Source organism: Pyrgilauda ruficollis, unplaced genomic scaffold (genome assembly GCF_017590135.1).
Source record: "Pyrgilauda ruficollis isolate IOZ18807 unplaced genomic scaffold, ASM1759013v1 scaffold198, whole genome shotgun sequence".
Lineage (NCBI taxonomy): Eukaryota > Metazoa > Chordata > Aves > Passeriformes > Passeridae > Pyrgilauda > Pyrgilauda ruficollis.
Window position 1 is genome coordinate 323,684 of NW_024518984.1, and position 16,027 is coordinate 339,710.

The 16,027-nt window shown below is 35.1% G+C and overlaps 1 protein-coding gene across 2 annotated transcripts in view; it reads right to left on the bottom strand.

Moving 5' to 3' along the window:
- Positions 1-16,027, bottom strand: part of KLHL1 (kelch like family member 1) — a 176,540-nt gene that overhangs the window by 40,968 nt on the left and 119,545 nt on the right. For both annotated transcript variants that reach the window (XM_041466098.1, XM_041466097.1), the window contains one exon: positions 2,485-2,671. In XM_041466098.1, coding sequence (XP_041322032.1) covers positions 2,485-2,671 — 187 coding nt within the window. The remainder of the gene's footprint in view (positions 1-2,484; positions 2,672-16,027) is intronic.

Consider the following 16,027-nt stretch of genomic DNA (forward strand, 5'->3'; position numbering starts at 1 on the left):
AATACATATTGCATCAGCTGTAACACAGGCTCCTGCTATGCAGATGCTCCTCTGCTATACCAGCCCATTCTCAAAGCAATTTTTATCTGCTGTAAATGTGTAAAAGTCCTGCTAGTTTTCAGTCAGAGATTGCAGCAACAGAGGGCTGAACCTCTGTTGCTCTGTTTTCTCCTGCTGCTACAGAAATGAACTGCGTCTGCCTGACCTAAATCTGCAAAACAGGCTGTGTGTTGATGTGGTAATGGTGCTTTGCCTCGTGCTGTCATCCTAAATATTTCTGTATTTTTATTGAGAAACACATATTAATAGTAAATGAGAACAAATACAGCTGCACCCAAATTGGGTTTATTATTGGGTCATTTCCTACCTGAATGTTTGTGTTTATTGTAATTTGTCATAAGAGGAAATTTGTATTTTATCATCCAAAGACAATGTTCTGTGCACATCCATGACTAACATTTAGCTACACAATTGTTTATTACTGTTAAAAGGACAAAAATAATCTGCAGCTACTTTAAGAATATATATATGTATGTATATATGTATTGGTTCTTTCATCAACAATTTCTTATTGTCATAGACTCATTAAACAGTTTGGGATTGAAGGGACCTTCAAACCCAAACGATCATCTAGTTCCAACCCCTGAGCCATGATATGGGATACCTTTCACTGGACCACATTTCTCAAAGCTTTATCCAGCCTGGCCTTCAAGAATTCCAGGCACGGGACAACTTCTCTGGGCAACATGTGCCAGCGTCTCACCACCATGCTCAGTAACCAATTGCTTCCAAATAAGTGATCTGAACCGATGACCTCAGTTTAAAATGACTTTAAACTGAGGTCATCGGTTCAGATCACTTATTTGGAAGTAATTGCCCCTTGTCCTATGACTACATGCCCTTGGAAAAACTGTCTCCAGCTTTCTTGTTGGCTCCTTTAGGTATTGGAAGGTGGATTATTATAAGGTCTCCCTGGAGCCCTTTTTTCCTCTGTGCTGAACAGTCCCAGCTCTCTCAGCCTGCCTTCACAGGAAAGGTGCTCCAGTGCTCTGATCGCTCCAGACTCGCCAGAAGCTCTGTGTCATTATGGGATCCCAGAGGTGGATGCAATACTCCATGGGGGGCCTCAAGAAAGTGGGATTGAAGGACAGAATCACAGTCACAGAGTCACAAAGTAAGCTGAGTTGGAAGCAACCCACAAGGACCATGAAGTCTAATTCCTGGCCCAGCACAGGATATCCCCAAGAGTCACACCATGTGCCTGAGAGCATTTTCCAAACACTTTTTGAACTCAGACAGACTTTGTGATGTAACCACTTCCTTGGGGAGATTCTTTCAGTGCCCAATCACCCTTTGGGTTAAAAACCTTTTCCTGATATCTGATCTAAACCTCCTCTGACACAGCTTCATTCCCAAAGCATGAAGCTGTCTGGACTTGCTTGTCATATTTCTCTTGATGCCACCCATTTATTTTCACACAGGAACAGATGTCATACACTCTAATCACTGGTACAACTTGATGGGAAAAAACATGCCATGGAATTTTGCAAACAATATTGCCACAGCTATGTAGTGAAAAAACTTCAATAACAGCACCTAGACAAAGAGTTGTGAAACACTAAATATATAATTTTATATGATACTTTTAAAAAGTGCAGTTTATTTTATATTAGAACTAGTGTTTATGGAGGTAGAGTCTTCACTCTGAATATGGACATGAAAAATTAAATGCTGTGGAATTGTTTGGGGATATCACCAAAAAATTATAAAGCCTTTTTGAGTATATAAACTTGTAATATAGCTAGCTTTTAGCTCAAATATTTTGTTTCACTCCATTCAAGAAATCAGTGGATTAAATTTACCAGAAATGTAAGCACAACCTATCATAATAACTCTTATTCCAAACAAATAACAACAAAAAGCTTTAATAAATTTTCCACTTCTTCCTACTTCATAGAAAAATGGGGCTAATTTTACCTTCCTTTATCTGCTGACAAACAAGCAATCTAGTTGAAGCTAGTTATCTTTTTTCTCTAGAAGACTCAAAAATTTATGCATTGGAAGACCCATGAATCATCATTAATGTTCCAAACAATTACTTAAGGATCAAATACACTGCATATCAAACTGCTTTTTATCAAAGATTAAAAAAATTGAGAGAAGTATTTGACAGAAAGGAAAAGAAAAATTCTAGAAATCTATAACTAAGGTATATTACTATCATTCCAGTTTCTTTTTTAAATTTCTTTCTGAAAATTATAATAATTTTGAACAAAGAATGAACTCAAAACTCAGTTTCTTTTCTCTAACTGTATTTTGCTTTTCCATAAATATCAGTAGATTTTCATTGGACCAAAATCTTGGCAACATTTCTTGACTGATTTAGACATCCTCCTACCAATGTTGGAATAGAAAGTTATTTCACCATTATCTGAAAAAGAAAATATGAAGTATAACTCATAAAGCAAAAAATATCCATAATACCTTTGTTGTTATCCATTCCTCCAACAGCGTAAAGTGTTCCAACTGTAGATTTTCTAGGCTTAGTTCTTGGACTTTGCATAAGAGTTCTTCTTTCTGGTAAAAGATGATATTTCATGGCTTCCAGAATAAGCTTCTGGCATTCTAGGTCATCCTTAAAAAGTGCATGGTTTTCCAGGTCAGCCAATATCTGTGAATGACAATAAGTAAATGAAACATCCTATAAATTCCTAAAAAAGCTATACCATGCAACGAGAGACAAGTACAAATGGATGTCACAAGTATATTTCCTCATTCTAGAACATTTTTTCTTGGAACACAGAAAGAAAATTAAATAGTTGATTTTAAAAGGATTGTAAAGCCAGTGTTTCACCAGCCCTTAAGACTAGAATCTTACTAATCTTTTACTAAAGGCTTTGATAAGAACTAAATATTATCTTGTAGGCTCACTTATTTTTAAATAAGTGTTGTCCAGCACAACACTGAAAGAACCCAGAAGGTATCTCTTTGCAGGAACATCCCTTATTTTTAAAACCAAACCAAAACAATGTTCCTACCTGAAAACCAACAATTCTCTGTTCATACAGGTAAAAGAATATTCTATTGTGATTCCAAAGAAGAAGGCTGCAAGTTTTAAATGTCGTGTTTGATTCACTTGCCTATATATCTACCAGCTTTTGAGATGTTGTAAATTACCATGTAATTTTTCAAGATCCCATTGTGTTATGTAATCTGGGTTAACCTCACAACTGACCTAGCTCTGAGCAGGAGTTGGACTGTAGAACTCCTGAGGCCTGCTCCCACCTGAATGACTCTCTGATTCTGTGATCTCACTGTTGTCAGGCCAGAAGAGTGCAACGCTCATGCAGATTTTGTGCCATGTCTGCCAGACCCATAGAGGTATATCAGACAACCTAAGACATCCAAATTAAAGCAAGATTTAATTGCATACAACAGCATATCTTTACAGTGCAGTAAATTTCTAGATATCATAGAACATCTATCTGGGAGATCAGATAATATTCAGAGAAGCAGCTAAAGGCCAGCAAGCAGAAGAATTTCATTTTAGGAGCCTGAGGATGTCTTCCCACAGATATATATATGCAAACATGTGCAAATTTTTTCACAGTTGCCTAAAGAGAGGAAGCTAGATTCCTTTTAAGAGCTCTCAGCTATTTCATCTGGACTTCAATGGCTGCAGAAGAAGCTTGAATGTCCTTTGTCAATCTGTCAGCCTTTGGCAGATAACACATTTTCTGTGACATCTGAAATATTAACAGGTGGCACACGTAGACAGCTGTTGTCTGCTTCTGATTTTAGGCATTAGTCATGAAATGAGTCGATGGTTGAAAGAAAGGCAATAGATAAAAGTTTTAGCCCCCAGTATCAATGCAGGATAAACAGCTCAAGACCAGCCCAGAAGGGAAGGACTTGGGAGTGCTGGTGGGTGAGGGGCTGGACATGACCCAGCCATGGGCACTCACAGCCCAGAAACCAAACGTGTCCTGAGCTGCAGCCAAAGCAGCGTGGGCAGCAGGGACAGGGAGGGGATTCTGCCCCTCTGCTCTGCTGAGAGCCCACCGGGAACCCTGCATCCCAGCACAGGTGGGACATGGACCTGTTGGAGAGAGTCCAGGGGACAGTCAACAAGATGATTAGATGGATGAAACAGCTCTCCTATGAGGAAGGACTGAGAGAATTGGCATTGTTCAGCCTGGAAAAGAGAAGGCTTTGGAGTGACCTAATTGCAGCCTTCCAGTACCTCAAGTGAATTTACAGGAATAATGGGGCAAGAATATTTATGAAGCATGCAGTGATACAATTAGGGGGAATGGTTTCACATTAAGAGAGTAGGTTTAAATTAGATATAAGAAGAAATTTTTTTTGCTCTGAGGGTGATGAGGCACTGGAACAAGTTGACCAGAGAAATTGTGGATGCCACACCCCTGGAGGTGTAAAAATGCAGGAGCTGGGAGGGAGTGGTTTGTGTCTCCCTAACTCAGGGGATGCCTCTTAGGGTCCCCGCAGAGGTGTTCAAGGCCAGGCTGAATAGGGCTTTGAACCACCTGATCTAATGGAAGGTGTACCTGCCCTTGGTAGGGAGGCTGGAACGAGATGATCTTCAAGGGTCCTGACAACCCAAACCACTCTATATGATTCTATGATAAAGGTTTCTGTGTATTTGTGTCTGCCTGTTCTGGTCATTATTCAATTAATATTACTAAACATGAATATTGAATGTATGCTTATAAACAGGGGTGATAGGCCTATTTCATAATACTAGATTATTTTTTATCTCATAACCTTAAGATTTTTCATATATTCTTTTTTGTGATTTTTTTTTTCCTTTACAGTGCTCAGCACACTGTTCAGTAGAGTAGAAAATCAAACATCTGAAGACAAATCATGTCCAGATCTTAGGCAGGATGATTACAAAATGATTTAACACACATTTAGGACTACAGAACCAAACAGAGTACTCTGTCAACATTAACTAAATAGAATACAGGCACAAGAGAGCTAAGAAATCAAATTACCAGTTTTCTCTGCACAAATTTGAGGTAATATTAAGTTACATAGACTTTCTAATGCTTAATGGAATTAATGAAATTGATGACAAAGGTTTTTATGGCAAGCTTATTATATCAGTAAGGATCAAAGTCCAACAATAATATCGGTGATCTCTTTTTAGACCATTACTCCTTTACCCAGAAATGCTTAGGCTCTTAAAGCAAATATTTATCTTTGAAATCTTTCAACTGAGTTTCCAGGTGTTTCAAATAAAGAAGAAATAATCTGTGAACACCATTTTGTCCCAAAATTCTGAGACTTAATTCACCAACCACAAATAAAAGCTGAATCTCTTTTTCTTTCAAGTTAGAAATTCACCTTAAAAATGAATAAAAAACAGAAAAAACCCAGAAAAGATGCAAATAAAAATTTAAAAGTGGACAGAAACGTTTGTTCATATCCCTTAAAAAAAATTAATCATTCCTCCTATCAAATTTTTTAGAACATAGGCTAACTTGTGAAAAACACTCTATTTCTGTATCTCCTAAAGGCTAGAAGTTGTGAATAACAAAAAAAAAAAAAAACAAAAAAACAAAAAAAAAAACAAACAAAAAAATTAAGCTACTATTTAGAAATCAGAAGTTATATAAAGCTGTTTCATGTTGTCTAAATTTCAGTAATCTGCTTCAAAGTTTTTCTACTCCATATTTATCTTTCCTGATTATGTCTTATGTCACAACAATCAATATATTTTTATTAAATCAGGATGCACTTGATCAGGAAATTCAGTTAATAAGGATGTTTCCCTGGAAACCATATTATGTTCAGCTTGCTCTTCCCTGTCTATCACATAATTCATTAAGAGACAATTGTATCTAATACTAACTGAATATTGCTGGGCTTTGTAATGTGGAAATTCACAGAGCTGTATCTTCTCAAATGACTACAATATCAGTGCCAGCATAGTTAACTTTACCATTACTAGAACTTATCAGACTAGCAATATCCTGAGAATTTTTTGTCACTTTGTGCCATCATGTTTCTCATTATTCCCAGTTAAAAGCCCCAAAATGTCCTTTCTTAGATGCACTTCCAAATGACTTCCACCCCATGCCGCAGAGAGCGGGCATGTTTCAACCCAGTGAAGCACATTCAGTTTGAGATCTGGAGCATAAAGCACTCAAGTACTGCCAAAAGGAAAGTCAAGTCTAATGAGAAAAAAGGAGTAGTTGGGTACTGGTTCAGTGACCGACCATGGGGGCACCACAGGACCGCACGGATTGCTGCCTGCCTTGCTCTTACCCTCAGTGCCCTCCTTCCTTCCTTCCTTGATGAGCAGCTCTGCATTTGTTGCTTCCTGGCAGATCTCTCCCAGCCTCCCTGTTACCCCAGTGATTTGTGGCTACGATTGTGGGCATCTGAATACTTGATTTGAATGACCTTAAGCAAAGTCACACGTATTCTACATAAACGATCATCTGAGAGATGGAACTGGTCCCTTTCTACCCTGTGTCATCTAGGATGAAATTCAGCCACTATTAGGGAAACAGTTTCCACCTACCTGGAAAGAAAAAGACTACTTTTTTTCCTTTACTCTACTCTTGGGAGAGACTACAAGGCAATGGAAGAAGCAAAGAGCTGCCTCACCAAAGATTCCATAGTCACCTTTTAGTTCTGAAGATGCAGAGAACACGCTCTGGTTATTTAGATAGAGCTTTCTATCTTGTGAAAAGTGCAAGGTGTGGCAATATTCACTCAGTCAGGATGAAGTAACCTCAGTTTCCACCTTGATACGTGCCTCAGACACAGTAATTGTCCAAAAGGGGAGATGATGAAACACCATTTGATTCCTACCACTAAAATGAAAAAAAAACCATGGGTATTTCCTCCAGGACATATATCAGACCTATAAAAGTGAACAAAGTGAGAAAGTACTCCCTGAGTGTCAAAATTAAATACTAAGCACATGCAAAAGTTTTAATCTGTAATCTAAGAGATAGATGTTTCCAAAATTGGGACAGCATCATTCCAAATTATGCATTATGAGGTTTGCTTCCAGTTCTCTAAAAACTATCCCAGTATCTAGATGCATTCTCCCTCTGAAAAGCCCTAAAGAGTTCTTTGCCCTTAGAAACTTACTTGCCAATGTCACACAGAACAGAGGATTAGAATTATCTTAATAGTATTAATAATTATAACAGAAGAACAAAAAGTTAAAAGTCCTTTAAATGCATTGTGAATAAATGAAATGTGGATTTTCATGGCACATTTCATTTTTAAAAAGTCCACAAGTCTCTTCCTTGATCCAAAATATATCCCAAGTCACTTGACAACCTTGAGTCAGAGAATCTCATTACCATATGAACAAAAAATCTGAAGAATTAATGACCTAAAGTTTGCATTTTGAATGTTTTTCAAGAGAGAAGTTTGATTAGCCATCATTGTCCTTTTATGAGTCTTCTTCCATGTACAGATTTGTTACAGCTGGTTATTGATGATCACAGTAATGCTGCTGCTAGGAAAGAATAGACTTCTGAATTGTAAGGTCATGATTGTTCTTTGTACAGATTAAAATGAAAAGCAAATAAAGGGTTTATATGAGTTTCTGGAAAGAATAAAAATACTGCTTTGAAACTTTCTACAAAAACAGTTGTCAGTATACTTTCAAATTCTTACCATGCTCAAGCTGCTCCAGACGTTAGGAAATGCTGGGTTTCTATGGACAAAGCTCCAATTTGAAGAATTTTTATCTGTCTAAAGCTGGTAGAGGTCATGATTTCTACATCAAAATATTACCATATGAATACAAGCATTTCTATTGATTAATGTGGTGAAAGGAATAAATTTCTTGATATTTTATATTTTCTGACTATAAGATAGTTGAAGGAAATGCCTGTAACATTATTGCAGCTGCAAATTTCCACTTAATTAATTGCTATTCTGATTAAAGCTTTATATAAATATACCCATTTTAAGAAAAATCAGTCAGGCTATTTATGTTTCACAGAAAATATGAAAGAAAAAAAAAGTCCCTCAAGAAATGCTACTTCTTTTTTTACAAAAGGAATAAACTCTGAGCTACATCTGTTGGATAGCACTTCTCTTGGTATAAAGATTATTGTTTAGTGTATTTAAACTTCTTCATTAAAACCATTCAACTTATGGGGTAGGCATAATAGTGAACTAAGTAAATTCAGTTGAAAATTTCAGTTGAAAATTTACAGAGTATTTTCTTACCAATTTGCTGGTCTTGGCGGGGATAAGGTTATGAAAATTAATCACAGGTACTGGGGAACAGAATTAAAGTATGGTTTGCTTCTTTCAATATCACTTTAATTTTTGCTATTTCAATATTAACTAAATATTCTGCTTAACATTTATTCTTGAAAAGAACAGATTTTAATATGAGATCATTATGGCTGTCTTGACAATGCAAGGTATTAATTTACATGCTTACATTAGAAATTTAAGTGATGTCCAGTAGTAAGATTATTAACTAGTAAAAAAAAATAAAGTAAAAAAAAAAAAAAAAAAGGTAAAGGAAAGTAAAATCAGCAAGATATTTCAGTCATCAGCAATACTTTCAAAAAGGAAAAATATACAGCAAATCTTATTTTTACACATACTAAATTAAGTATCCATGAAAAAATCCTAAGAGAACAGGAGTAAGAAGAGCAGCACGTTTGCACTGTTTATGTGAGAAAATATTTGGGACTATTTATTAAACATTAACATTATTATCATGTTTAAGAATTATACTCAAAGAACAAAAAAAAAAAGTTTTAAAATTAAAACTAACATTTTGAATAGTCATTATTAAAAAATAAAAAATTATGGATTAATTAAAAAATTTGGACAGTTTTTTTACACAAAACAACCCCTTAGCTTTCCATAACAGAAGGTACAACATCAAGAATTGTATAATTGTGAATTTACTGCAAAGATATATATCACTTAACTCTTTCTTTTAAATTACTGTATCTTGAAATAAAATGCACTGCAGTCATAGAATTTTCTGCCAATTTTTGCATTCTGAGGTATTATCAATAATGTCATTTATTATACAGATCCTGATTTGCAAATAGATTTTATATAAAGAAAATGAAAACACTTAAACATTCCCTCAGGCTCCCATTTAAGTTTTAAACAATGAAAAAACTTCAGAAGTTGTAAACTTTTTTGGGGACTTCTAAACATAGAGAACACAAGGCCTTAAACTGATCCTGTATGCACCTGAAGTTTCAACTCCATTACTAAATTCATTTGATCCATATGAACCTTTGCAATATTATTAAACGACCTTTGGGTTTTGCTAGGAATTGAATGTATTGAGCTAAATCCAAGATAACCATCTGCTTTACTCACTTGACTCGTAATCAGAAGCCTTATATTGAATTTCTTTTAAAAAAAGTTTATTTCTAATTTATTATTTGAGGTTTTGCTAGCTTTTAAAACAATCATTCCAATATTTTATCTTAGAAATAGAATAATGGAAAATATCTGCAATTAATTATACCTCAAATTTAGCACATCTCATTTTGTTTTCTACCATCTTTTTTCAGCTCATTGAACATTCTGGATCTCTTTTAAGTTCTTCTTATTCATGTTTAATTAATGATTTCAGTAAAGTTTTTTTTAGCGCAGAGATTTCCAGGCTTTTTTCTTTAGTACAACAAATATTCAGTATATGAAATTCAATATTTGTGTTGCTTATGGACTAAATTATTCATGATGTGTTAGTCAAGCCAGCTGCTCAACAAGCTCAGGAAGAAAGACTATACTAAATCCCTTCGATTTCTGTATTCTCAGACAAAGATTATTTTCTCCTCAGCAATAAGATGCAGCAGACTAAGGATCTTTAAGAAAGACCAGTTCTTCCTAGAAAAATGTGGCTAATAATTTATACTACAAATAATCTACATCAGGATTTACTGCTTAGACACGACAGACTTTCATTAGTCTGACTGCAAGTCTGATCTCTGTATGCATGCAGGTGCTAATATACTGCAGAGAGATCCGTCATATAGCAGCAGTAAGGATTAGTCTCTGACTGGAATTTTGGGAAAAAAATCGAATTGTGTTTTCTGTTTGAAATCCAAATTCTAACATCTGCTAAGCTTGCATTTTCGATGACCACAGTCACAGGAAATGTGTTCCATATTCATTTGATTTGTAATTCCTTTTTCCCAACACATTAAATATTATTTCATATTCAGAAGAAATTTTAAACTGGCTTTCTACCCTTCAGTTACAGCCAAGTTCTCTCTATTCCTCCCCCACATCAGGGTACAAAATCCAAACCAAAAATATGAATATAGCATAGTTGAAGTTTGTTTTCCTTAACTTACCATTAGATTACCCTAAAAAATTTACTAGAGAAACAGTCAACCATGTACAGACACATTCCCAGAGGCTATACATTTGATACAGAAATAAAGAAACTCATTTTTCCCCCCCTTCCTCTCAAATAAACTACATAATGGAATTGGAACATTCATTGGTAGCATCTGTGGCAAGTAATTAAACTGTGGTATTGAAATCACTTTCACAACATTAACTCTTCTCCAAAGCTCATGATTTAACAAACTCATTTATTATATTCTTCAGTATTATTTTCTATAAGTAAACCCATGTTATCTTTTATGACACTGTTAAAATTTTAATTTATAAATATGCACACTTTTTTGACACACGTATTGACTTTTGTTGAACTCCTTATACAAACAGGTCTCTCTTTGAAACTGGTACTAATTTGACCAATTAATTTATCAACCAGATGTATTATGGATTCAAATTTTATTCAGTTTAGGAAAAGAGAAATTGTTATAAACCCTCCCACCCCAGCTTCTTCCTCCAGTAACAACTTTTCATGACAATTTTATCAATATATGTATTTTACAGAGAGGTTGAAATAAGAAGGCCAAAATCTAAGACGCAAGCTTATTACACAATTCTGCTGATGCCCAGATCTACATTTTACTTCACCATGGTATGCTTATTCTCCAGAAAATGAAGAAAAGTATATTTATTTCAAGATAAATTGCTTCTTAAAGTAAATATTAAGTTTCTAGATAAAGTTAGGTAAGATTAATGTCTTGTAGACTACCTTTCACATTTTCTTCTCTACTCATTGTGAAAAAATTGAATTCATAATTCCAGGAGCTATGTATATTTTGCCATAGTATTAAAATACTACATAAGAAATAAGAAAATGTCAAATTGCAGTCAAAAGGTCAAACTGCATTCAAAAGAAAGTGAAACAAAACTTAATAAAACCCCAATCATATTTAAAATAAGAGAAAATATAAAAAATACTCCAACACTAGAAGCAACAAAAAGGTTGACCTTTGACCTTTTAAAATGTTGACTGGTCTCCTTTTGTTTGAAGACAGATGTCTTTATTTGACGTTCTTCTGAATTGAATTCTTTATTTTTTTTTCTTCTAAAAGTGATAAATAGGAGATTAGGTAAAAGCACAACAGATGCTAACAAATGGAATACAAACATTATTCAGTCAATAACAACTAACAGCACATATTTGAAAATTACTGGCTTTTTATTTTTTTACTGTAGTTACCTCTTAACTGCAGTAAGCTATAGTCTGCCAGAATTGATGTAATTTTTATAAAATTCTAATATGAGAATAAGTACAAAGAAATGAAACATAAAAGAAGCATTTTTCTCCATAAATAATGTCTTCCTGATTCAAATATGATCTTCAGTCTTAGAAGTAGGCAAAAAAGACAGATAAGAAAACATCACAGAAGGGGGACTGTATTTAGGCACCTTTTCCAGACAGTATATTTAATGTTTAAATGTTACAAATGTTGAATAGGAAGAATTATTTAAGAATTTAGGAAGAATTCTTTTAAGACATTCACAATCTCTGAAATGTTGATGACTCAACTAAAAAAAGCTAGAAAAGAAAACTTGTCTTATTTTGTGCTTGTCTATTATGTTAAATCAATCTAAAGGACAAGGAAGAAAGCAGAAAAGAGCACTACACTACAAAAAACAGGGACTTAACATTACGGAGGCTAAGCCCAAGCCATTTCTTAGCCCTCCCTTTTTCCTTCCTTTTTTACTTAAGAGTGACAAATTCCAATGACATCAACAGCAATAATGGTTTTTGCTTCTAAAACTACCTGTTGTTAACAATTGCTGAAAGCAGCGATCTTTGTCCTAATTATGTTCAATAAGTTATATTTGCATGACCTCTGGAGGCATGGTTTATGGAACATCAACAGCTAGCAGCAAAACTTCTCTCAATTCATGAGTCTTGCATAGTCCTTCCTCTCCCCTGTCCAGTTTTGGAGGGGAGGGCAGAGTGGCATCCAGCCAGGGGTAACGCACAACAATATGATTGTCAATCTGACAGTCAGTAAGCGAGAAAAAGATATAAACTTGCCAAAAAATGACTACAAATCATATGATCTTGTAAAAAACATAAGCAACAGGCAAAACGTATCTTCTCAAAACAGAAGACATCAGCTTATGTGAATCTAACTGTACTATGAATGTAAGTCATTTACATTTGATACTTCAAAGGACAAGGAAAGATATCCTCTTATTTATACGACCAGAGCTTCTAAAAATTGATTATTTAGTTAATATAATCTGTTTTATTCAAAAATATGTGTTTTTATATGGACACAGTCTATACATTCTAGTGGGGATATGTATGAAACATACTTTATAAAACTGTTCTAAATATTTCACAACACAGAATAAATTTAAGTGGCCAAGTTTGTATTTTATGACCATGTGAAAATGTGATTTAATTAGTGGAAATCCAGTCTTCCATTAAATAAATTTACCCCAAAATATTTATTAGTGAACCATGTGGTCAGTATATCATGAGAAACTGAATAAAAAGTCAGGTAAGTTGCCTGTGTGTTGGATAAAGAAATAGTATTATAGAATTATGTTGTCACATGCTTTTATTTGAACAGCACCTTGTGACAGCTGAAACTTTACTGATATTTACCAGTATTTACTAAACTTTACTGATAATAAAATGTATTTGGAAATGAAGGTCACACATAACTGTGTTAAGCAGTTATCATTTTCACTATTTACAAATGTTCACATGTCATTTATCTACACAAAAAAATCCCAGCCATATTGACAGGACTTTCGGACAATTTTAGAACTACCTGAAAGGCAAAAAAAACTCCTTTGGACTGCATCATGCACACTACATTGAAGCATCATATCTTTGCTCAGGTAAAGTATCAGCTGACAAGCTACATCTGCTGCCAGAGAAGCTGCTATAAAAAAGTTAAAAAGCTAGCTTTACTGTATTATCTATATAAGAAAAATAAAGAAATAACAGCTTATTTTGTTTCTACTGGCTATACTCAACTAATTGTCACATAGGCAACTGAAATTTCAAGCCCAAATTTTTATTGCATTGATAACTTAAGAGAGGAATATGGAAATCATCCTAGAAGCTTGCCAGAAATTTATTTTTTCTGGACTGGGAAGTTATTAATTTTTAAAGTAATTAATTTATCTTTTCTTGAAAGTAACATAAACATTTCTTTAAAAATACTGCTTGGTTTACTTGGTTTAAGCTACTTGCACAAAACCAAGCATTTAGCACCATTTGAGGTGCCACAGGATGTCTAAGAATCCACACAGAGCCAGTAAATATAGTACTGGATTTAGAAGGGAATGTTTCTAGAAAAATTGCTTGGACCCAGGCAACATGATAATCCATGGAACTTCTCAAATCAGCACACAGGTTTGCTCCTGTGTATTGGGAATTGCACCAGATCTTCATTGCCTATACCGAGAGGTTAGGAATCTAGATGATGTGGAGAAGCCTGCACAGATAAGTGAACAAGAAACTGAATCATACCTTCAGACTTATCATACCTGAATCATACCTTTCAGATTCAAGTTATAATCTCCTGGTATGCAATTATTTAGAAATAATTGAAGGAATTCGCAAAATATTGCGGAGGCTGACAGAACTTACACTCACCCTTAATATTTACCCCAGACCAGTAGATAGGAGCCAACCTTAAAAGCCCAGAACTCTATTCAGGTGTGAGTTCTTATCAGCTGCACTTATTTAGTGACACTGCAGACAGTTAGAGAACTGAGGAAGCTTCTCATTTCATATTATCAATCACACTGCTCTCAAAGACAAATTTAAAGATTGACTGACATAGAAAGATACCCTTCATTTTTGCGAAGCAAAGGAACCTTCAGTTGTTTCCTCTAGCTCAATATATGTTGAAAAGGTCAAAACTTAATGAACCTGTCTGACAACTGCCTGGTTAATTGGGGTTTTTTAGTAGCACAAAGAAATACTTTGTCAAATGTTAGGTGAGTTGTGGAAGGAATTTACAGGTTTACATAATCATGTCAGTTATCTAAGATAAGATTTCAAGGGTTTCTACTCAATTATTACATGAAAATTCATAAACATTTTTAAGATCATGTAGTCAGATGTAATGTATGAATTCTAAGGGGATTTCGAGGCTCAGTATTTCCTACAGTTTACCTACAGCATCTCTGTAGAAATAAGAGAACCCATGTGGATCTGTTCACTTCCTGTCCAGTGGCTTACACAGTATTTAAGTACTTCATTTTATAAGGACTGAATTGTTTCTGCTCCTGGGCAAGAAATCTAATTTAGATGCCTATAACAGACTCACTGGATCTGAGCCACAATGTATTTAATAGTCAAAGACTATGCATTATCCTACTGATGTGATTTGCAAGCCTCTGAAAGTGGTATTATTAAAAGTGTTATAGAGGAAAAGACAGTAATATCTCTGCTTTATGCTATTTTTTTAACTTTCCTCGTTAAACCAGTGATCTACTGTTATAGGCAAATGCAAATAACAGCCTTTATAAACCCAGCACACCAGTGGAATACAAATTAGTTTTAACTTAAGCATTTCTATAAGGAAATATTTGTGCTGTTTTCATCATGCACATCTTCACTTAAAAACACTAAACATCCTCATCTTTACTGTCTTTCTATTCTAGGTACTCAGTATCGTGTTAACTTCTCTTGCTTGCAAATTTCTTCAGCAGCCCAGGTATCATTATCAACTTCTCACACCATAAAAATGATGTTTTGCCCAACAGAAGTGCACACATTCTTGGCTCATGCTGTAGTGTCAACATTAACAGATACATTACACTGTATACTGACTTTTCATCTTAGTAAACGTGATTACATCATTAGTAATCAAAACAGGCAGAGGCTCAACTATGCTGCTGCATTGCATGGAATGTTTCACAGTACAGCTTGAATCAGGGAACAGGAGATACAAACATAGAATAAATTATTGTCTTTTGGGAAAGGTGGAGAGAAAGAAAAGGAGAATTCAGTGACGTAGATATAATCTCTTCTGTGCCATTTGCCTTCATGGCCAGTTAATGTTTCAGCTTCAGCTGCAGACAAGGTTAGACTTTTGTCTATACACAATTAGTGAGGATTCAGATGAACTGTTTTGCTCCCTGAGGGGTGGGAATGGCAATCACTATATCACATGTCATCAGGGAACTAGGTAAGAACACCTTCAACTATTCTAATTGTACTTTATTGGATACATCTTTCCACAACTGTAGGTTCCCACTTCTAAGAAAAGGGTTCCTAACTACATTCTACTATAAAGGAATGAAATAAATTCCTATGTATATTTGTATGTCCACGCATATGTGTATGTGTAATGTACAGTCATGCACTAATAGATGCTGTGGGGCACCCAGCTGGAAAGCAACTTGGTAGAACAGGAGCCAGCACTGTGCCCTCGCCTCAGAAGGCAGGTGATACCTGGAGCTGCATTACACAAAGTATTGTCAGTAAGTCAAGGAGAGTGGTTCTTCTCCTAGAGTCAGCACTGGAGAGGTCAAACCAGGAGAGCTGTGTCCAATTCTAGACTCCTCAGTACAAGAGAGACATGAGCATACTGTAGGGAATACAATGAAGGCTCACAAAGATGATGAAGGGACCGGAGCACCTCCCCTATAAGGGAAGGTGGAGAGAGGTGGATCAGCTTATCCCAGAAAA